Genomic DNA, 23,995 nt, shown 5'->3' with positions numbered 1-23,995 from the left:
TCATGCTCTGTGGCATGTATAAAAATGCTGAGCAGGCCCAGTTGACCATGATTTTGGATCAATATGGCAAGAGGAAAGGATCTTAGTGACTTTGATAGAGGGGTCATTATTGGGGCACGATTGGCAGGAGCTTCAGTCACACAGACTGCTCAACTGAGTAGTGTTCTTGACAAGTGCATGTGTGATGCAGAGCAGGGGTTTCTGTGTAGGCGTAGCTTACAGAGGCTCGCAGAGGATCCGATGTGCACTCCTCCGTCTCTGCGGGACTGTGCATCAAGCAAGTGCTGATTGGTTGAGCAGCGAGATTCTGGGAGCTGTGGCCATTCGTTCAGTGATGGGACGAATTATGTTCAAAGCATGGCTGTAGGCACTGCAGCAGGTAAAAAAAAAAAAGTGGTGACATGCGGAAGTGTTTAAAATGCATCTTCTCATCCACAAAACACATCTGTCGCTCTAAGCCTGTACTAGCCTGGACATGTGCAGAGGTCTCACAAAAGTATGGGGCGCCTTTTTTGTCATTCATAATGATGTGCACATTGTCACACAACTCCCCACCAAGCGTGTTTACCTGTGTGAGTAGGGGCCGACAGGTTCTCCAAGGAAAAATACAGGGATGTTCGGAGTGTACTTCTGGTGTTGTCTGTCTGGTGGATTTGGGAGATAAAGCAGGCAGTCTTTTCAGTAGCTGTTCCAAAGTGGAGTTGATCTGTCTTAACATTTCGTCATGTTCACCCAATAATGCCCCCTGAGCCGTCAAAGCTGCTGCAACATTTGGTAAAGCCACTGGATCCATGTTAATGGCAAAGTCTTCTGTGACGTCCTCAAGGACCAAAGGAAAGGATCCAATTGCAGGCTTAGATATGAAGCAGATAATCCGATAAGGGCAAAACGAGAGAGAGATAACAAGGACAATCCAAGGTCAATCGATCAGGCAAACAGGCTAGTAGGGAGATCCAAAAAGGGGTAAACGAGAGAGGGTAGCAAAAGGTCAAATACACGGTTAAGCAAATAAGAAACAAGGCTCGGAATTGATCCAAAAGAGAATGCAGACTTCACAAAGAAGCTAGGAAACAAAGGGGTTTAAATACTGTGTAGCAAAAGAGGGTTTGAACCAGGTGAATGAATGACTAACCAATGACAGGAGAGGAGGACAGAACAGGTGCACCTGGAAGGAAAGAATGTGGAAGAACTGGTTGAACTGGACAAAGGAAAGGAGAAGCATTTGAGTTAATATTCGGGAGAGGGAGACCTCTGGTGGTGAATTAAGGTAGAAGCAGGGGAGACTGTGACACTCTCTCTCTTTGCTGTAGTCAAGAGGCTCCATTTATCCATTAGGAAAAATACATTTTGTGCACCAGTCAACCTGTCGCCAGCCCTACACCTGATACAAAATAATTAGCATCAAGGAATTGATCCGGAGACCGGAGTTTGCAATGTGATCAAGATTTAATTCCAAAGGAAAGTTAGAAACCTGCTGAGCCGATCACGATAGACAAATCTAATACAATAAATAATGATAATGATGAATATATGATGTGTAGAAAATTGGGTGATTATAAATCTTTCACAATTATGAATTGTATTGCAAAGACCAGATTGTTGGCTATTTCATATTCAGTATAGCCTGTATAAACTGCAGGTTGGCGGTTATATACCAGTAGGGGATACTCATTAGCGATGAGCCGAGAGACTCAATTTAGCCCTCCCTTACCATGGTGGCATTGGCCAATTGTGTGCCGTCACTGAGCACTACCGGTCACAATTGGCAAATAACATGAGCTGAGATTGAACAGGTGACCCACAGCTTATAAGGCTCAGTCTGCGCTCTGAACTTTTACTGACTGAACCACTCGGGAGACCATTAAATAAAATTCTTCAGGCTAGCAGCCTTTGGCCCACTTTCATGAACACTTTACAATAGGTCTCCCAATTTACAGTTTATTAACATAGTAGGTACTCTTTAACTACATATTGCTGTAAATCACTGGACAGACTAGGCTGTCACTGTGAGGGAAGAAGTGCAGGAGGAAGTGTGGGTGGACCTAAAGTTAAGCCAGGAGTGATGGGGGCATCAAGAAGGGGCAGCTTGTCCTTCTAAGGCACCCTGGCCTGTGAAAGCCACAGATGGACGCCTATCAGTAACCAGGGCCACCAGCAAATAGCCAGATGCACACAATGAATATATCATGAGCTCCACAATGAAGTCAGCAGCTCCAGCAATGTCTGGCATCTGCCAACAAGCTGGAAGTGTTCTGCATGGGTATCACTTGGGCCTCAGCTGCATACAATGTGCAGGAAAATCCCATAGCGATGTGGAGAGTGAAGGGGTGGAAACCTGACCACGAAAGCAGGATCACCAATAGACACATCCTGGCTTGATAGTAGAAGGCCCAGGCGGACTTGTCCCATGATGCCTGCACCTGCTTAAGTTAATGAGGGAAAACTGGAAGAGGCATGATGGTAGTCCTCCGGTCAGGACAATTGAGCAAAGGTGTTGGGGTCCCAACCTCCAAAGATGCAACTGGGTTGGTTCAGTCTGGAGAGGGGCCTCTGTCTTCTTCACAAATGTGTTGGTGTCATGCTCTCCACCTAAAGCCTTGAGGGACACAGTGTTGGGGCACAACAGAGGGGAGCATTAACAAGAGTGAGAGCTCTCTGATACTGAGGTCTCAATGCAGTGAGGTACAACCCTTGCGGCAAGGCAAACTGTGTGACAGTGGTGGTTGTGAAGAAGCAGGGAAACTGTGTCTCAGGTGGCCTTGTAGCTGCAGGGCTAATGACATAGAAAAAAGGAATGCGTAAGCAACAGGCTAGTGTGTGAAAAGCTTTAAAAAAACAGCAGCAGTAAACCTCCATGTCCCATTGAAATGACAAAGAGATTGTTTCTCCAGTGTGCAGTGTACTTGTGCTGAAGCAGGGTTTGGGCAAAGTTATTGATTACAAAACAGAGCCTTTTTCCCACCATGATGCTTCAGGAACTGATTAAAGTGTATTCTTTTTGCTGTGAGCCCTGTGAGTCTGATCTCATTGGCGCTCCCCATCTCTGTGTCTCTCTGAGGGTTAATAAAGACTGCAGCACTGTAGAATGCAGGCCCTGGGGTCAGCGCGAGAGGCCGCCCATAAAAAGTGACGGGTGAAGAGTCTGGACCAGAAGAGCTGTGACTGGAGCTGAAGACTGACACACACCTCAGGTACCTGGTACTGAACGTCACTCCACACTGAGAGCAACAGACCACAGACACGAACTGACATCTGAAGGTTTGAACTTCTTTTAAAATATGTTTTAAATACAGAATTACTCAGATTTAGTTTCATCCCATTTCTTCTCAAATGGATAAGTGATGATATTCCAATGATACTCCAATGATACCTTACCTTAAAAAAATCTTATAATGTATTCATAATCAATTAGAATGCATTCTTTAAATATGTTTTTCTATTTTCAAGACACATTGTAAAAAATATATTTCAAGGAGCATAATACTGATGTAGATGTGTTTTTCTTGGATTTTATTGAAATTAATATTTATGAATAAATCTGACTCTCATGTTTTATGGAAATAGATTACTTACTGATGAATGACTTTTCTCTGTGGATTGCTTATCAGATTAAAGATTAATATTCTTAGACAAAATCCAATCTGTAAATCATTCCTGGATGTATTTGATATGTTGTGTTCATATTTATTCAGACCTATGAATGATTCTGGAGGGCACTGTATATACATTATATTGGGATATGGGAACTTTAAATTATATTGAATTCACATGTAACACATATTTGATATATGTGCTTTTCAACATTATATTAAATATATTCAATAACAACTTGTTATACAGTTTGCATTATATTATACATTTGAAAAGATATAATTAAATCAAAGCAATAAAATGTCTAGTTCTTTTCCTGTTGGGTGTTTACTTCTTCAACCTAAATAAATGCATGACTGAGCCAGTCTCCCCCTGCCCTCCCAGCTGCACCTCTTCTCTTCACAGACCCTGTGTGGCGCTGAGCCATGAGTGACCCCAACACCTCCCTGCCCTCAGCCTCCTATTTCATAATTGTGGGAGTGCCAGGCCTGCAGGAGCACTATACCACACTCTTCTTCATCTTCCTCCTCCTCTTCATGGCCACCATCCTGGGGAACCTGCTGATCGTGGTGCTGGTGTCCCTGGACCCCCGGCTTCACACACCCATGTACTTCTTCCTGTGGAACCTGGCTGTCCTGGATATGCTGCTGACCATTACCATCATACCCAAGCTGCTGGCGGTGCTGCTGGGCTACAACAGGATCTCCTTCGCAGGCTGCTTCCTGCAGATGCACTTTTTCATTTCTATCAGTGCCACTGAAGGTTTCCTAGTTGGGGTCATGGCTTATGACCGGTATGTGGCCGTGGTGAAGCCACTTCATTACAACACCATCATCAGCACCAGGGTGTGCCTCACAATGACGGCCACAGTCTGGGCACTGGGCTTCCTTGCCCCCCTGGTGTCTGTGGCTCAGGCCATTTCAGTGCCATTCTGTGCCTCTAACCATGTCCTGCACGTTGTCTGTGAATACCCCACTGTAATCTCTCTAGCCTGTGCTGATGTGACGGCCCAGTTAAATATCACCCTGTTGTTCGCCATGGGGGGTGTTTGGGGCCCCTTTGTGTTTGTGCTGTGGTCCTACAGCAGGATCATAATATCAGTGGGGAAAATGAAAACTGTGGAGAGCTGGAAGAAGGCCTTCTACATGTGCTTCTCCCACATAGTGGTGGTGGTGCTGTACTATGTCTCCTTGGCTGTGGTGTATATAGCGCTGAGAGTGGACAGCATTTCTCCCGGTGGGCGCATTTTCGTAGGTGGGCTTAACTACTTCCTCACCCCCCTTGTCAACCCCATCATCTACAGCTTAAGGAATGAGAAGATCAAGGAAGCAGCTCAGAGGTACTTTGCACTCAAGTCTGCCTTTCCACAGAGTACCATGAACACTGTCAGGGTTACTGAATAAATAAATAAAACTCATTCTCTGGATTGTCTGTCCATTTCAGAACCAATCCAATGCTTTTGTAAATCCCTCAGCAAAAAGAAGGGAAAATGAAACAGAAAGAAACAGAGGCTGGAAGGGTAAGTGGGGCAGAAATAAAAGGTACTGATAACCCCCATGAGCTGAGCTGCAGGGGTCTGCAGTTATACGGTAGGTGATTGTCATTAGGGTCTGTATGTGATTGTCCTAAGGGCATCTGTATGTTAGATCAGTTATTTAAAACCTTCAAAATCCAACCAGTGTATGAGAGTAAAACTAGTTCTAATATGACATGAATGTGATCTTTCTATTTGACTGGATTTTGTAAGTTTGCAAAGACAGAATCAGATGATGTGTGGTGGTTTGCCTGTATAAACTAGTTCGACCAGTTCACTGAATTATTCAACTTACTCAAAAGGTCCCTTTTTGTTCAACTATCCACATATGAAATAAACTACAAGCATCATGGTGTACTAGGTGATACAGACACACACTGTATAATAATGTGATATGTTGTAACAACTGTAAGTCACCCTGAATAAGGGTGTCTGCTAAGAAATAGGGTAATAATAAAGATCCTTACTTAATTTAAAGCAATAGAATAACATTCCGATTTTATGTTTTTCACTTGACCAGGTGTCAATCTGCCCATCATACTGGTAGAGATGTATTTAACATATTAATACCACAGTGACTGTATGCCAAATACAGAATATTAAACAATCAAAGCTGAGTTTGACTGAATGCCTTAACACTTGCAGCTACAATTCAAAATATTAAAAAAACTAAACATGGAACATACCTTTCTTTCTGAACAGAGATATATACATTTTTCCATCCATCCATTTTTCAAAACCTGGCAGGCATAGGGTGCAAGGCAGGAATACACCCAGGTTGGGACACTAGTCCAACGCTGGGCAATTTAGAAAAGCCAATTAAGCTAACCTGCATGTCTTTGGGTGGTGGGAGGAAACCAGAGTGCCTGGAGAAAACCGACACAGACATGGGGAGAACATGCAAACTCCTCACAGACAGACACCCTGTACCAGATCTCAAACCCAGGACCCTGGAGCTGTGAGGCAGCAGAGCTAACCACCACACCACTGTGCCACCCCAATACATTTTTCATGGTTTTTAATATTTTAAATTACATCATTATAAAGTTCAATAATTTAGAGCCCAATCACTTGCTAACTGCAAATAATGATAGGTTACATATGCAACCCTGGTTATCTGAAAAATAAACCATTGCCCGAAGGAGGAGGGGTTAAGCAAGTTTCTATGGATGCCTCATTGAAAAACACTTTTCTATCAAAGCTGCCTATAGGCCCGTGTGTGTCACTCAAACTGACCCTTCCTTTTCCTTTTTGTATACATGGTGATGTACACACAGGAACTTCCTCTATGTCGGGAGACAGAGCTCCCGAGAAACCTTGCAGCCCTTGGGAAATGCTTTCTTTTTCAGATAACCAAGGTTGCAAACTGTTAGTAAATTGGAATTTGCAATATGTTTTATGCCTTGAACTGCACTGTATTTTTCCACATTGTATTGTGCTTATATTTTGTAAGTCTCCCTGGATAAGGGCGTCTGCTAAGAAATAAATAATAATAATAATAATAATAATATTCGAAAGCACTGCCCAAAGGGGGAGGAGTTACTGTACAACCAACCTGTCTTAAGGGAGGAGGTGTCACATCCTCAGTCTAAGCATCCCCACAGTTCTCCACTATAGGTCGCCATTGCCACTTACCTACCAGTCTCCCCTCTCAGCTTTCCACATTCAACCATTGAATTTTCACCATAATCAACCAGAGTACTTACCACACACATGCTTTGCTATTATCTGGTCATTTGCCTCCCTATTTAACCCCTCCCTGACTCTCATTTCATTTCTCATTTCTCAAGTTCTTAAGAACATAAGAAAGTTTACAAATGAGAGGAGGCCATTCGACCCATCGTGCTCATTTGGTGTCCATTAATAACTGAGTGATCCAAGGATCCTATCCAGTCTGTTTTTGAATGTTCCCAAAAATTCAAGCTTCAACCATATCGTTGGGGAGTTTGTTCTAGATTGTGACAACTCTCTGTGTGAAGCAATAAATCACGATGCAATAAATACACATTTTGTCTCTTATAACAAAACATTTGCCGATACATAATACATTGTTGTTATTATTTTAATATATTGCTTACATTATAATATCAAGCTAAATTGTCTTCCATTATCGCTGCGATCCTGAAAAGTGATCCTTATCAACCTCACATCACTTTTCAGACTATATTGGCTTCTGCAAGTTGCAAGTTGAAAAGATTTTCATTGTATTGACAGTTGTCGTATAAATATGAGATATTACAGTAATCACTGATAAGTTTCTCCTCCATTTTAATTATTTTATTTTATTATTTTGGTATCTCAGCCTCAAATTGGCTGATGGCTGTTTATGTCACGGTGCGGTGAAAGTTGAAAATATTTGATCTCTTCTGCACCACTCTGCTTTGCTGCTTCTTATCTCTGCCCCTCTGCTGCAGCACGTTCCCATCTCCATTGAAACCAATGGGATTTGCCAGGGAGCGTCCGATATGAAGACACCTTTAGGCCGTAGTGTAACCTTGGACTCATTCCCCGCAAAACGCACATAGGAAGGTTGTACAGACAGGGTAGATGGTAGATGTGATTGCCAGGAGAATAGTGGTGTTCAGTGACACCCCCCCACTCGATGCTTGAATATATGGGGCATTATAATAATGTAGCGACCCTTGCAAACTGTACTGTGATGGGGGGTAGTGTAGGAGTACAGGAGATTGTGTACATAGTTCTGCTGCACATGCTTTGTTCTGTCTGTGTAGGTTATGACCCCTCTGGGTGCGAAAGAGCTACCTGTCTGTCCCCCGGGCACCTGCCAATGGTGGTTGTGCATACAGTGTTGTGTTGGCATGCATGTTGTAAGTCGCCCTGGATAAGGGCGTCTGCCAAGAAATAAAAATAATAAAATGCATGCTTACGACAAAGCATGCTTACGACTGGGCGGGCTGTAAAAGGAGGTGATGAATATGGGTGTGTTGCTGGGAGGGTCAGAGCGATCCAGAACTGGGAACCGAGAGGTCTGTGGAATTAATGCGGTGTGGAGACCTGTTTTCTTATTGCCTAAAAGAAGAGTGTGTTCGCTGTTCCTACTTGCTGTCCTGGCGTAGACTACGGCCAACAGTAGTTTGTTTTATTTCTACGTGGAAAGAATAAACTGTGTATTTGTAAATGGTACATAAGTCTCTGTTTACTTTCTTGTTTTGTGGTCCTTACAAAACATTTCAATTGAGTGATGATTCATAAGAACATAAGAAAGTTTACAATCGAGAGGAGGCCATTAGACCCATCGTGCTGGTTGGTGTCCATTAATAACTAAGTGATCCAAGGATCCTATGCAGTCTATTTATAAATGTTCCCAAATTCTCAGCTTCAACCACATCGCTCGGGTTCAGATTGTGACGCCTCTCTGTGTGAAGAAGTGTCTCCTGTTTTCTGTCTTGAATGCCTTGAAGCCCAATTTCCATTTGTTTCCCAGGTGTGTGTGTCCCTGCTGATCTGGAAAAGCTCCTCTGGTTTGATGTGGTGGATGCCTTTCATGATTTTGAAGACTTGGATCAAGTCCCCACGTAGTCTCCTCTGTTCCAGGGTGAAAAGGTTCAGTTCCCTCAGTCTCAGTGCCCCAGTGTTGGGCCCAGAACTGTACACAGTATTCCAGATGAGTTATTATTGCAGTCTAATACTTTTTAGAGCTGTCAGGCTGCTGAGGTCCAATCTAATTTTGTGATTAAAATAACATTTCAGACCATCTGTTGTTCATGTTGAAATAACTTTTTGCAAAAAACAATGCACAAAGCAGTATTATTCAATAGGACACCCTCAAATTTGCAAACATTTTGAAAAAAAAAGCCTGTTATTCGTCATTTGTGGCTCTTATTTCAGGCGCAAATGAATAAAACAAGTGCAAAACGGTTAAATAAAAAGTTTTTCTGGCAAGAAATTAATGTTAGAAACTTTTTACAGCACTTCACATACCTCTATTAAAGGTAACCAGCAAAAAAAAAAACATAAAATGTTTTACATCAATATTTACACATATTTACACATGGCAAGGTTTGAAAACATAAAAGAAAGAGAAATACGTAAAATGTACAAAAATATGCAATAACAAACAATCACCTAAAAACTATATGCAATTGTGTTGCAAGGCTCAATGGTGTATCTGTGTTTTTGCCTTGTATGTTACTTCTTGAAGCATTCATCTGGGTGTAAGACAGGCTTTCTGCTGCAGGTATATATCCCATATATCCCAAGTATATAATCCCATTTCTGCCTCCATCTAAATTGGTATGACATTTGCCATCTTCCAGTCAGTTGGCACATCCCCTGTTCTAAGTGTCATTTGGAATATTTGAGTTAGCGGCCTATACATTATTTCCCTCATTGCTTTAAGTACTGTTGGAAATATACCATCTGGCCCAGGTGATTTGTTTGTTTTTAATTCTGCTAGTTCCTTAAGTACCTCCTCCTCATTTATCCTGATCTCTCTTAGTGTTTGACTGGACTGATTCTAAACCTGTGGCATGTCATCTGTTTTTTCTTTTGTAAAAACCTCTATGACATACTGTGGCAGGGAGGGGGTTAATTGTCCCTCCCTGCATGCTCATGGACTGCAGGTGGCTGGGGTGATTGATCAATTAAGGTCAATCAACCCCAGCCACCTGCTATATAAGGAGGCCTCAGCCTCACCTTGGGGAGGTGGGGGAGTTAACCTGCCCAGTATGCTGTTTTGGTGGGGCGTTTCTGTGTTGGTCTTTTTGGTGGCATGGTGAAGTCCTTTGACCAGCCCGTGTCTTTTTGGTTTCCTGTTTTGTGGACCATTTCTGTTGGCCCTCGTGCCTATTTATTTTATGTATTAAAGGTCTTGGTTTTTGTTTACCCTTAGTCTGTCTCCAAGCCTCCATTACTGGCTACCCTGCCACAAATACTAATTTAGAACATTTGCCAAATGTTGTTCATTTTCCAAGATTCTTCCATTTTTGCCCGTTAGCTGTTTCACTGCCTCCTTTATTGACCTCTTGCTGAGAAAAAAGCTCTTTGTATTAGTTTTAGCTCCAAGAGCTATGTTTCTTTCTATTTCCCTCTTTGCTTTCCTGATCCCTTTCTTAAGATCTCTTTGCAGTTCAACCTATTCTTTGTATTTTGTTTAGTCTCTATCTCTTTTGTATGCACTATATGACATTTTCTTTCTCTTTATATTTGTTTGCATACTTCTATTAAACCATTTGGGCCAATGTTTTTTGGTCCTGTTTCCTAAGTTTTAGTACAAATCTCTCCTGAGCCTCAAGTAGTATAGTCTTAAAATATAACCATCCATTTTCAACTGAATCTTTATGCAGTGTGCTCCAGTCTAAGTGCCGCCTCATACCTTCAAGGTTTGCTTTTGTAAAATTGTAGACCACTGTTTTAGACTTGGTCCTTGTTTTTTGAAGAATGCCTCAAAGCTAACCATATTGTGATCACAATTTGCCATTGGTTCTCTAACTAGTGTCCCTCTGACTCTGTCTTGGTCATTTGAAAAGATCAAGTTGCACTCTTTCTGGTTGGTTCCCTGACAAATTGAGTTAGAAAGCAATCATTTACCATCTCAACCATTTCTATTTTTGCTTCTGTAGTCCCAACCGGGCTTTCCCAGTCCATGTTTGGGAAATTGAAATCCCCCATTATAACAGCCACATTCTTGCTACATGCAGTCCTGATTACACAGTACAATGCAACATCTTTCTGAATATCTGAATTGGGTGGTCTGTAACACAGTGCTACCACAAATCCTCTGGATCTTTTATTCAAAATCTTAACCTACAAAGATTCTGTTTCGCTACGAGGATCTAATTTGAGTTCTTCTGCCTCAATGTCATTTCTGACATATAATTCTACCTCACCACCTCTTTTGATTCTCACTCCTAATCTGTGTGTATCCTTTCAACTTGTATTCATCCCCATCATTTTCTGTAAGCCATGTAAGCCAACATCATAGTCACACAGCAGCACTGTGGCTTCTATGTCTAACATCTTGTTCCTTATCCTCCTGGCATTGAGGTACAAACAGTTCAGGACTTTCCTACTAGCAGTTTCCCTTGGTTTTCTTTCTTCAGTGGAACATCTCCCATTGTCAGAGCTCCCTGCCCCCCCGGTTTGTACAGGTCCCATCTATCCCAGAAGAACGACCAATGCTCCATAAATCTAAAACCCTGTTCCCTACACCAAGATTTCAATCACGTGTTAAACTTTCTAACCTCTTCCTGTTTCCCTGGCCATGCACGTGGTACCTGAAGTATTTAGGAGAAAACTACAGTGGAGGTTCTGCTCTTTAGTTTCTATCTTAACTCTTTAAATTTGACTTTTCCTATGTCATTGGCTCCAATGTGGACCATGACCAATGGATTCCCCCTGGCTTTGGCCAGTAGCCCATCTACTAGTTTAGGGAGATCTGCAACCTGAGCACCAGATACCATGCGGGTCTCCTTATCACTAGAACACACTGTGTGATCTACATCTCTAAGAATTGAGTCTCATACTATAACTACCTCCCTGTTCTTGGGGGAGGGGGCACCATGGTGCTCTGGTGCTCAGCTGCCCTCCCATCAGCCTCTGAGCTGTCACTGTCCAACTCGGTGTCCAACAGCTGGAACCTGTTGGGCAATTCTAGCTCTTGGGGTGTCTCTAGGGGTTGTGCGTGCCCTTATCTGTGGTTCGACCTACTGTAACCCAGCAGTTCTGTACACTTTCCTGCACTAAGGTCTCAACTCTCCTAGGTTTTGGCATGCACACCATCCCTCTCATGGGCTGATTGACCAATTCTTCAATATCACTAATACAGCTCAGATCAGCAAGCTGAGCCTCAAGATCACGGACTTTGATCTGTAGGACAGCATTCACACATGAAATCTTCTTGGATGAGTTAATCCAGGAAGGCAATCATTCTGAAAACCTGACACTGTAGTGGCCACATGCTTCTAAATGTAGAGAGGTCGAACGTTCCCTAGCTACGTAGAACGTAGAAGCTCTCCGTGAAGAGGTTACAAGCATTTACATGTGCCGTTTTCAAATTACTATTAAGAAAAATTAAGAAAACATCTGATCCACTTACTACATAGATTAGTAATACAAAACCTTTCAAATACAGTAAACATAAAACTGTGTGCCAAAACTAAAGGCTTTTTTCTCTGCACTCCGGTGTGAAAAGCCAGTTTGTCCTGTTGAGTGACAGGGAGCAATTCACAAGGCTTTAAATACAACATACACCATATATTTCTGGGGAAAAAGAAATTCAAACATGAACCGCCATTTCCCCTTAGCAGTGGGAGTATGCGCGTATTCCAGCATTCCATTCTATAATCAGATGGGACAACAAAAATAGTTTACAAGTATGGCATTGCTGGCATCTTTTTAACCATGGTACAAGAATACATTTAGGACTCGGGGAACAGACATCAGGCTCTGCTCAGTGTGCATTTGATACTGTCAGAGAAATGGTTCAGGACATAGTCAGAAGTGGGGGTGTGACTTGAATGTACATTTTTGTGAGAGTGAAATTATCACAAAAATTACACATCTTGTGGGAGACAGAGCTGCAACTGAGAAAAAAATCAATGACACTACAGTGAGTCTGATAAGGCTAAACTTAAGACTTGTAAATTAGTTTTTCTGTGGATTGCATTTAGCTGATGGTTTGGTCCACCAGGCTGATGTAACACTTTCTATCTAGGAGAGATTATTTTTTGGTGGAGACAAAGTAGGTAGTTTGCGCTTACATTGGGTATACAAAACAGTAGGAGAAAGCGGGACAGTTAGATTGATCAGAACTGTATACAGTGTAGGCAATAGGCTGTGAAAAAAGTGGAAAACCAGTGCATTTCTGTTAGGCAAGTATACATCTGAATTTGTGTCACTGGTACCATTCAAAGGTAACAGAATCAACGTTACGTTTTTCAGTGCAGCTGGGTTTTTACCTGAACTCTGATTTGGTGGAATTCAGTAGAGAAACTCAGTATGAAAATAAATTGGTGGAGCTGTGTTTGCTGATCTAAATGTTAGACAGTAATTGGCAGGATGTAGGGCACTTGGGTTAATTTGTAAAATTGTGACAGAGCCTCTTTTGAGAGTTTTGTCAAGGAAAGGAGCATGTTCTTGAGATGAATGACAGGTATCAGGAACTTGTCCACAAATTGAAGGCATGGCAGTCAGACGGCCAGAGTTTTGTTAGAGATGTTCAATTGTTCGATAATGTAGAAGTGAGTGTGTAGCCTGTCCTTCAGAAACTTACAGAGGCAACAACTGCAGATTTTGACAGCATGACTGCGCAGGCAGTGGCAGTCTTGTTAAAGTGTGCTGCAGGATGTTAGCTGGTCACCTAGAACATGGGCGGTATGCTGAGGTATCAGTAGAGCTGCACGGAAGGCTGCAGTCCGCTTCAAAAACCAATGCCAGCTGTGAGAGGGATTTTGGGATTTTTGACCGGTTGTTGAGAGAGAAGACGAGAGCGACAGGAAATGCTATTCCTTATTTTGTAATTTGCCAAAAAGAGGTCAAATTACATAAAGGTAGGACTACATTATCTTTAACAAATGTGATGTTTGTTTTTCTTCTTTCAGAAAACTTGAAATAAAGTGTTGATTAAATGAAAAGTTTCCATGGTTGATTTTTATTCTCTGGGAAGAATTCCCTGCTGTTTTTAATGTATGTATTTGTGTTTAATATGATTTTCTGAACTGTTTGCAATTACATTGTAAGCTATTTACAATCAATGTGGTATTTATAAAACACTAATATAATTGTTTTGTTAGTGGTATATGAAAACAGCCTTTCATTGTGCCTGCAGTTATTTTTCTTGGTACTTGATCACGTTACAGTAATGTAATGCTCAGTGCTGCTCAGTCTGTGTGAATGGCGGTGGCTCTGTCAGTGGAATGCAGGGGGATCAGTGTGTCCGCTCTGCTGATACATTCCAATCTGAACACTCGGAGAGGCTGCGCAGAGTTTCGGTGCCATTTCTCGCCAAATGCTGGACTCGCAGCATTTGACAATGTTTTGGGGTGTTGTTCACACAAATCGATACAAATGTATCAACTATCACATCCAAACGTTAGACAAGGGTCTTGTACTATGATTTTTACTTTTATTAAGTTTTAAAACATCTTTTTAATGACGCTAGGTAAAGAAAATTGAAGATGGTGGATTTGATAAAAAAACATGTTTTGGTGCGTAAAAAAACATACTTATTAGGGTTAAAATCACAATTTCATTTTTTTGGTATTGCACATATCTAAGTTAAGGGATAATCTAACCATTTAAGTGTTTTTACAGCTTCAATTAATTAGTTTTTCAAAATCGATCAACCACCCTCCTAAATGTTACAGTTTTTTCAGTCTCTTAGTTTCTGTCCCCTGGTCTACTGCTTGACATTTTGTCACCAAGAAATAGCGCAGCTCTTTCTCAACAATGCGTTTCATTCACACATCCGATTTACAGTTTCCATGTCGCCCACCGTCATTCATTTTCGTTGCAAATAGGCTTGTTTTGTTCAGAACAACCTAATGATTAATCCAGTATATATTATTTGTTGTTCTATCAAACACAGAGAAGTTCAGATCCAATTAAAATTGTAAAATTTTGTAAAAAGTAAAATTCTTGTGTATTAGTACACTGTAAACAGGGTTTTCCATCTTGGCATTTTGAGCTCTCTATGGGTTTGTGTTACTTCAACCAAAGTGGATGGTCTTATTTTAATCAGTAGACTTCTGGTTCCAGGATATGTGATAATTCTCAATATTTTCTGAGATTTTGTATTCCTACTTAGACCAAGTATCCCCCCACCCCCCAATTTCAGAATGTGGAGGGGGGGTATAAATTCTGAGGGGGGGTATAAAAAACAAACCAGAGAATGATTTAATAATTTCTTATTAAATTTAAATAAGAACTGGAAAACTGAAGGTGTTCTAAAACTTTTGTGTAGGTGTGTGGATGTATATATGTGTATATATATATATATATATATATATATATACACACTCACCTAAAGGATTATTAGGAACACCTGTTCAATTTCTCATTAATGCAATTATCTAATCAACCAATCACATGGCAGTTGCTTCAATGCATTTAGGGGTGTGGTCCTGGTCAAGACAATCTCCTGAACTCCAAACTGAATGTCTGAATGGGAAAGAAAGGTGATTTAAGCAATTTTGAGCGTGGCATGGTTGTTGGTGCCAGACGGGCCGGTCTGAGTATTTCACAATCTGCTCAGTTACTGGGATTTTCACGCACAACCATTTCTAGGGTTTACAAAGAATGGTGGAAAAGGGAAAAACATCCAGTATGCGGCAGTCCTGTGGGCGAAAATGCCTTGTTGATGCTAGAGGTCAGAGGAGAATGGGCCGACTGATTCAAGCTGATAGAAGAGCAACTTTGACTGAAATAACCACTCGTTACAACCGAGGTATGTAGCAAAGCATTTGTGAAGCCACAACACGTACAACCTTGAGGCGGATGGGCTACAACAGCAGAAGACCCCACCGGGTACCACTCATCTCCACTACAAATAGGAAAAAGAGGCTACAATTTGCACAAGCTCACCAAAATTGGACAGTTGAAGACTGGAAAAATGTTGCCTGGTCTGATGAGTCTCGATTTCTGTTGAGACATTCAGATGGTAGAGTCAGAATTTGGCGTAAACAGAATGAGAACATGGATCCATCATGCCTTGTTACCACTGTGCAGGCTGGTGGTGGTGGTGTAATGGTGTGGGGGATGTTTTCTTGGCACACTTTAGGCCCCTTAGTGCCAATTGGGCATCGTTTAAATGCCACGGCCTACCTGAGCATTGTTTCTGACCATGTCCATCCCTTTATGACCACCATGTACCCATCCTCTGATGGCTACTTCCAGCAGGATAATGCACCATGTCACAAAGGTCGAATCATTTCAAATTGGTTTCTTGAACATGACAATGAGTTCACTGTACTAAACTGGCCCCCACAGTCACCAGATCTCAACCCAATAGAGCATCTTTGGGATGTGGTGGAACAGGAGCTTCGTGCCCTGGATGTGCATCCCACAAATCTCCATCAACTGCAAGATGCTATCCTATCAATATGGGCCAACATTTCTAAAGAATGCTTTCAGCACCTTGTTGAATCAATGCCATGTAGAATTAAGGCAGTTCTGAAGGCGAAAGGGGGTCAAACACAGTATTAGTATGGTGTTCCTAATAATCCTTTAGGTGAGTGTATATATATATATATGCATACAGATGGGTGATAAATTAGGAAAAACCTGAATAAATGAGTGGAGGAACATAACGAATGCAGATACCTCCAAACAGTTGTACTTCATGATACAATTAACCAATTCACATCATATCATGCTCTGTGGCATGTATAAAAATGCTGAGCAGGCCCAGTTGACCTTGATTTTGGATCAAGATGGCAAGAGGAAAGGATCTTATGCCTTGGTTCCACTGGCTTAAGCGTCCGTGCTGTGCCATGCCATGCCGTGCCGGACGTGTCCCAGAGCTTTTTTTGTAAAACCAGGCGGAGGAGCAGAGTGATTGTGGGTCTAGCTTATGTTTCTTTTTAAAAACAGAGTCAGAGAACAACATGATATAGCCTGACGTGGAAAGGTCTTATGTGTCTATTTTATTCTTTCTGCTTTACATGATCGTAAACAGCGTAATAAACACACATTTCTGTTTAGAGATATTAGGAAGAGCTAAACGTGTAGAGACAACATTAAATTCAGACAAGCATGTTCCCATAAGAATACGTTTCCATGTGCAACAGTAACGATAGGTTGCGTATGCAACCCCAGTTATCTGAAAAGGAAGCACTGCCCAATGGGGAGGGGTTTCTGCGCACTTCTGCGGGAACCCGATCGAAACATCAGTCTATCAAAGCTGCCATTGACCCCTGCGCTCGTCACTCAGAACAGGTCCCTTCCCACTTCCTGTTCTATAAAACGTGACGTCAGCACAGGTTCGTCCTCTTTTGCCGGGAGCTTGGACTCCCGCGTGACCTTGCAACCCTTGGGCAGTGCTTCCTTTTTCAGATAACCGGGGTTGCATACGCAACCTATCGTTATCTTTCAAGTCGGAAGCACTGCCCAAGGGGGAGGGGTTACTGTATAACAAAACCGTCGCAAGGGAGGAGGCAGCGAGCCGATAAGGGAGCCTGCCTCGAGGTGCACCACTAGGGGATCTCAGCAACACAACTCCAGACAGTAACCTCAGGGGCGCCATAGGGCCGCACCTGAGCCGCCCAGGAGCGAGGACAGTAGTTACGCTCTACCGGAAACTGTCTGCAATCAGCATATACAAAGCGTGGCTACAGAGGTTAACTCTTATGCCCTCCGCTTACAAGAGCAAGGCCGGCTGCTCTGCTAGTGCAGCTAGGAGCGAGGCCGTAATCTACTTGCACAATGTCTGGCGCGGGCAATCAAGCACTTATGCGTCCTCCGCGCAATATCATGGCAGTGGACCCCTGATCCAATAGGAGCGGGGCCACAGACCCAATGAGAAAAATACAATATAATACATAGCTGGCTAGTCAACAGAGTAGCCGAGCTAAACAATACACAATACATATATATCGCGTGACAGCAAGACCTTCATGCTGTCAGCGCACAGCACAAGAGCATCCAACTCAACTAAACAGTACAGAGTGGAAGAGCTCCATTGTGCTGACAATTTAGATTTTGTACAATGAACTATATACACCATGGGGCGCAGGAACAAAGTCAATATTTTAGAATGGAGCCACAGTCCTGCTGTTTAACACATAATACATATATACACATATATACATCACGGGGTGCAGGAGCTGACTCATGCGCCACACGTGGAACACAGGAGTAGTTGACACCTGTCGAATAGCGCAGCTAACGCAGGACAACTACAGCTCTACCGTGCGAATAATGAACTATGTACACAGTGGGGCACTGGAGAACTCATGTGCCCTCCGCTGGAGGACAACAGCAGCGGTCCCCTGCTCTATGGCATAATACAGCCAGAGCGGGCCACAGACCTGCTGACCAATACACAGAGTGGGGTACAGGCCAAATGCATGCACCACCGCAACACAATTACAATGAATGAACTATATACAGGGCGGCCTCTTAAGGCAACATGCCTGTAGGCCACACGACAAGCCCCGGGAACACATCGACAGGACTGTCCGTACATCCAGGAGCAGCTCGCGTGGGTGCTCAACTGGAAGGCATAGTCCGGTGGAAGGGAAAGACACGGTTCACTAGCTCCCTCAGGATGCACTTACAGGGGCAGACTGGGAGAAGGCAGGAGCCAGAGCCTGCAAGCTACTTGGGCTCGACTACAGCCAAAACCGGGTTCCCAATGGAAGGGACCGGTCCCGTCACATCCAACCTATAGAACCGGGCAAATGTAAGCGGCGAGGCCCAAGCTGCAGCCGCACAAATGTCTGCCAAGGGGGCAGCTTGAAATAGGGCCCACGATGTGGCAACGCCTCGAGTCGAGTGGGCCACCAGGTGATCAGGCACCGGGGACCCGGTAGACTCGTAGGCCATGGTAATGGTGTCCACAATCCAATGCGAGAGGCGCTGCTTTGAAAGCGCCTGGCCCTGTGTCCGCGCTCCATAAGACACAAACAGTTGGTCTGAGCGCCGAATATCCTTAGTGCGTTCCAAATAGCACCTAAGGGCCCGCACAGGGCAGAGCAGGTGAAGCCGACTCTCTTGCTCTGAAGCGAAGGGAGGAGGGTGAAAAGCCATCAACTCAATAGGCCTGTTGACATGAAATGGAGACAGCACTTTCGGGAGGAACGCAGAGTTAGGCCGTAGCGTGACCCTGGAGCCATCTCCCGCAAAACGGACACACGATGGGTGTATGGACAGGGCGTGTAACTCGCTCACGCGCTTTGCAGAGGTCATTGCCAGCAAAAACGCAGTCCTAAATGACAACAACTTCAGCTCAGCTGAGATCAGTGGCTCAAATGGGGCTTGGGAAAGTGCGTCCAGCACTACATCAAGGCGCCATGCAGGCAGTGAAAGGGTTCGAGGAGGCCGTAACCATCGAGCTCCCTTCAGAAACTGCACAGCCAGAAAATGAGACGCAGGAGGTTCGCCATCAATCTGAACATGACATGTCGAGATGGCCGCCAGATACACTTTGAGCGTGGACGGGGACTTGCCCTGGTCCAACAGCTCTTGTAGAAATTGCAATATGACCCCGATGGGGCAATTATTTGGGTCTTGACCGCCGTCTTGGCACCAGGTGCTAAACTTCCACCAGCGGTAGGAATACTGCGACCTCGTAGAGGGAGCTCTCGCCGACTGAATAGTGGCAACTACCGCGTCCGACAGACCCCTGGCAATCAATCGCTCCTGCTCAGGGGCCAGGCCCAGAGCTGGAGGAGGCCCGGATTGGGGTGCCAAAGCGTGCCCTGCACCTGGGACAAAAAGTCCGCTCTCACTGGGAGCTGCCAAGGCGCTCCGTGGAGGAGGGCGATCAGATCCGCGAACCAGAATCTGCGAGGCCACCGTAGTGCTATCAGCAGAACTGTCGCTCTTTCTCTTCTGACACTGGGTACACTCGGGCCAGCTGCAGGGACTGCTCCCTCTCCTGGAGGGTGCGCGAGAGCATCTCCTCCACAGAGGGGCCCAGAGACAGGCGGTCTTCCTCCCAGGTGGCCCGTGTGCTGCCCTCCTCCTGGGATGGGGCAGACAGACTCCCCTCAGTCTCCACCGGCGCGGTGTAAGCCAGCGGTGGAGCGTCATGTCGTGGGGGGGGCGGCACTTGTTGCGCCGCCTGCGCTGCCTGCGCGGCCAAGAGAGCGTAGATTTGGTCCATCCTGCAATTGAGAGCAAGGATGGCCTCATTGTGCTCCCTGGCCGCTGAGCCTGACCTCCTTCGCCGACGACGTGGCGGAGAGGAAGCCAACAAAGACTCGGAAGAGGGGCAGGGAGCGCGAGCGCGTCGCTGCACCGCTCTTCCTTGTCACTCACGTGCACACGCGTGGGGGGCGCGCGCGGCCATAGCGGCGTGCACCGCGGGCACTTCATGCAGGGGGGGCGTGGCTGTCGCAGGGGACGCAGCTGCCGTGGCAGGTGCGGAAGCGGCAGCCAGCGGAGCAGCGGGGGCAGGAGGAGACGCAGGCACAGGGGGCGCGGCTGTCTCTACTCCTGCAGCCCTGGAGGAGGGGGCGGGGGGGCTCGGGGAGAGGCGGAGATCCAGTGCCCCCGAGGCCCCCCCGTCACTCGCCGGAGTGGGGAGTCGCCGGGCGCGGCGGCGTGTGCGGCGGCGCCCGGTAAGATGGTGGACTTCCGGTCACGCCGTAGCGGACCCAGAAGTCGCGGCCAAATCGCGGCCGCTGTCGGTGCCCAGACAGACGGGGAATAAGACTTCCCCACTCCAGGCGGGAAAGGTGCGGTGGCCACAAGCGGCACAGTGGCGGGGGTGAGAGGAGCTCATCACCGAGCGCCGAGCGCACACGCGTGTGCACAGGGAAACGTGCAGCAGAGGCGCCGATCATTGTTTGCACCGCACAGGCACACAACAACTGGAACGCCTCTGTAACAAGCGGAGCGCCTAGCGGGCCCGCCGCTGTAAGTGCGTCTCCCCCCGGCAACGTTTATATACACGGGGGTGCTGCGACACCAACCACACACAACCTTGCTGTTGCCGGACTGAACACTGTGTATAGCCAACACCAGGTGCTGGATACAAGCGCCGCGTAGGCCCGTAGGCTTAACCACACCGTGTGTGCCGGGGTTTCCGGGGACACCGGGTGATGCGGAGTCCGGGGTCCACGGGGCCGAGGGTAGTAGACCACCAGCCGTAGCGGGATCTAAAAACGAGGCACGCATGCACGGACCGGGAGGGCTAGCAGTGCTCGTTCTCGGCGAACCGAGAGAGCGAGATCTCCTACAGCCACAGAAGCGGGCTGTAGTGCGGGCGCAAGCCGGCGGAGGTGCACCTCGCGCGGGCGAGATCTCTTATGACACACCGCGGCTCCGCTGCTAGCGCTCCTGCTGTGGAGGAAAAAGCCCTGTGTACAAAAAACCAACACAGCAAGCGGTCGGAATATATATAGCACTATATAACCACGACTATTATTTTTAAAAGGCTCTTCTTGTGAACGAAACTGAAACCGAAAGCGCAGCTGGACCTCCGGTCCGCGGACGGGATGGAATCGGGATTAGCTATCAATAATAACTAAACACACACAAGACAGAGACGATGTGTAGCGAAAACGGTGGTGAACAACACTTTGAAGTGAGCCAGCCAGCCGAAATACACAGTTTGAATGTTTATTACAAACACAGACACAGAGAGCTTACGTTCCTGAGTCAAGCGAAGAGGCAAAAGAGGACGAACCTGCGCTGACGTCACGTTTTATAGAACAGGAAGTGGGAAGGGACCTGTTCTGAGTGACGAGTGCAGGGGTCAATGGCAGCCTTGATAGAGTGACGTTTCGATCGGGTTCCCGCAGAAGTGCGCAGAAACCCCTCCCCCTTGGGCAGTGCTTCCGACTTGAAAGATAACTACATATTTACTATTTAGTATTATTATTATCATCATCATTTGTGCTAGTATATATGTATTTTAAACCGCACAACATGACTCCCTTAACTTATTACTCTCTGCAGATTTGTAACTGCAAACAATACTTTTTGCTGTATTATTTATAATTTACTTAACCAGGGCAAGTTACAGTTGAAATAAAATACACACGTTTCACGATTGATCATCCAGCTACAATATAGCAAGTTATAATTTAACTTGTGTGCATGTCTCAGTCATGGCATTTATGGATGAATTTTAAAACCAGTCCTTAATGTTTTAGAGGGAAACCCAGATCTGCTGTATTTATTTATTCATCATTTTAGCTTGTAAATGGGCACACATTAACTGAATCGTGTTCGCCTTCCTACTGACTGTCTGCAGATTGTCCCTGCTCACCATTTACAAAACGACAGCCTGAAACACCGTCCAGTTGTTCATAAAATATTAATAAAATCCGTTGCTACGATTATTATCCTTCAGTTTATTGTTAACTAGTCACAGTACTGCATGGGTCCTGTGAAATCCAAGTTTTTAACACACTCGGATATTAACTGTAAGCAGTCATTGTTTCTGTACGTGGATTTCACTTCATTCTGCTAATAAAATGAATTTCTTCGTGATCCCACACAGCACTTGAGATTATATCTTCCGACATAATGTATCTGATCGCTTCCCTGACTGTCTACAAGTCAAGCACACATCATCGCTTTCAGAAGCGGAGATATTTCCTTAGTGGGCGTGACGGACGCTTACAGACACGTCTAGCACCAGATAGTTAACCGTCCACAAAATATGGACGTGTTCCGGACACGTCCGCTAGTGTCTTTGATAGAGGGGTCATTATTAGTGTTGACTAGTGTTCTTGACAAGTGGGTGAGTGCATGTGTGACGCAGAGCAGGGGTTTCTGGGTAAGCGTAGTCCGCAGAGGCTCGCAGAGGAGCCGATGCGCACTCCTCCGTCTCTGCGGGCTTGTGCATCAAGCAAGCGCTGATTGGTTGAGCAGGGAGATCTTAGTGACTTTGACAGAGGGGTCATTATTGGGGCACGAATGGCAGGAGCTTCAGTCACAAAGACGCTCAACTGGCTAGTGTTCTTGACAAGTGGGCGATTGCATGTATGATGCAGAGCAGGGGTTTCTGAGTAAGCATAGCCCTCCTAGTGCTCCTAGCACACAAGCAAGCACTGATTGGTTGAGCAGCGAGATTCGCTCAGTGCTGGGGCGAATGATGTACAAAGCATGGCTGTAGGCACTGCAGCAGGTAAAAAAAAATGTGGTGACATGCGAAAGTGTTTAAAATGCATCTCCTCATCCACAAAACACATCTGTCGCTCTAAGCCTGTACTAGCCTGGACATGTGCAGAGGTCTCACAAAAGTATGGGGCGCCTTTTGTGTCATTCATAATGTTGTGCACATAATGAGTATTTTGTCCCTCAAAATGCACATTTCGTGCATATAATTCACATTTCATGAAAATAATTCACATTTTGTCCCATGAAATGCTCACTTATTTGATGCTTGGCAATTTATTTCATTCATATATTTAGTAACATAGAAATGGATATGAGGGGGGGATTCACATAAGCAGAGAAATTTACTTTTGAATTGCAAAAAGCGGCTATGGTGGTTCTAGTATTAAGTCTTTAGCCAACTATAGCAAAACAATATAGATCTGCACATACAGGATGCACTATGGCAATTTGTGTGTGTGTGTGTGTTGTTTCTGTAACATGTAATTAACAGTATGTGTTGATTTACATCCATACAACCCTAGGTGCACCATAGAAAATGGATTTCGTTTTCTGTAGACTGCCATGTTTTAATGCCACTCTGCCCCCTATGTGCGCGTCAACGTTACGTGCAAGTATGTTGTCAGACACCTATGCGAACATCTGCGTACAATGCCCGCGCATGTTCCATCCCTCCAGTAGAGTCAAGAGACTCGTAGAATCTGTGCCAAGAGCATTGAAGCTGTTCTGGCAGCTCGTGGTGCCCAACACCTCACTGAGACACTTTATGTTGGTTTTTCCTTTTATTTGTCATCTGTCTGTATGTACATGCATCAACAAGTCATGAAAAGTAATTTGATAATGGTAACTAATTAATTAAGGACTGCATGAATTAATGTATTTTTGTCTTTCTTCATATCTGAATATTCAGAGGCAGTTTCTAATGTAAACAAATTACTAAGATTTTAGTGTGAGTCAGAGAACTCTATAACACCCTCCCCACACAGGAATAATGGGGCACTCACCTGTCGCCATCCCTGTTGCTGACGTGCCTTGGCTGAGGCATGACTGTAGGCCCTAGTTAGCCCCTTATGGTGTTCGGCCACCCACCCTTCCACCGTCCGTGGCCTTGTTGACAGG

The 23,995-nt window shown here is 44.9% G+C and overlaps 1 protein-coding gene across 1 annotated transcript; it reads left to right on the top strand.

Moving 5' to 3' along the window:
- The first annotated feature begins 4,016 nt into the window (after window positions 1-4,016).
- LOC136751702 (olfactory receptor 2V1-like) lies at window positions 4,017-20,459 on the top strand. Its single transcript, XM_066707495.1, has 2 exons — window positions 4,017-4,930; window positions 20,099-20,459. The coding sequence occupies exons 1-2, from the start codon at window positions 4,017-4,019 to the stop codon at window positions 20,457-20,459; spliced, it is 1,275 nt and encodes a 424-aa protein (XP_066563592.1).
- Window positions 20,460-23,995: the final 3,536 nt, after the last annotated feature.

The sequence above is a fragment of the Amia ocellicauda genome, chromosome 6, assembly GCF_036373705.1.
Source record: "Amia ocellicauda isolate fAmiCal2 chromosome 6, fAmiCal2.hap1, whole genome shotgun sequence".
In the NCBI taxonomy this organism is placed as follows: domain Eukaryota; kingdom Metazoa; phylum Chordata; class Actinopteri; order Amiiformes; family Amiidae; genus Amia; species Amia ocellicauda.
This window is presented reverse-complemented; position numbering and strand designations above follow the sequence as displayed.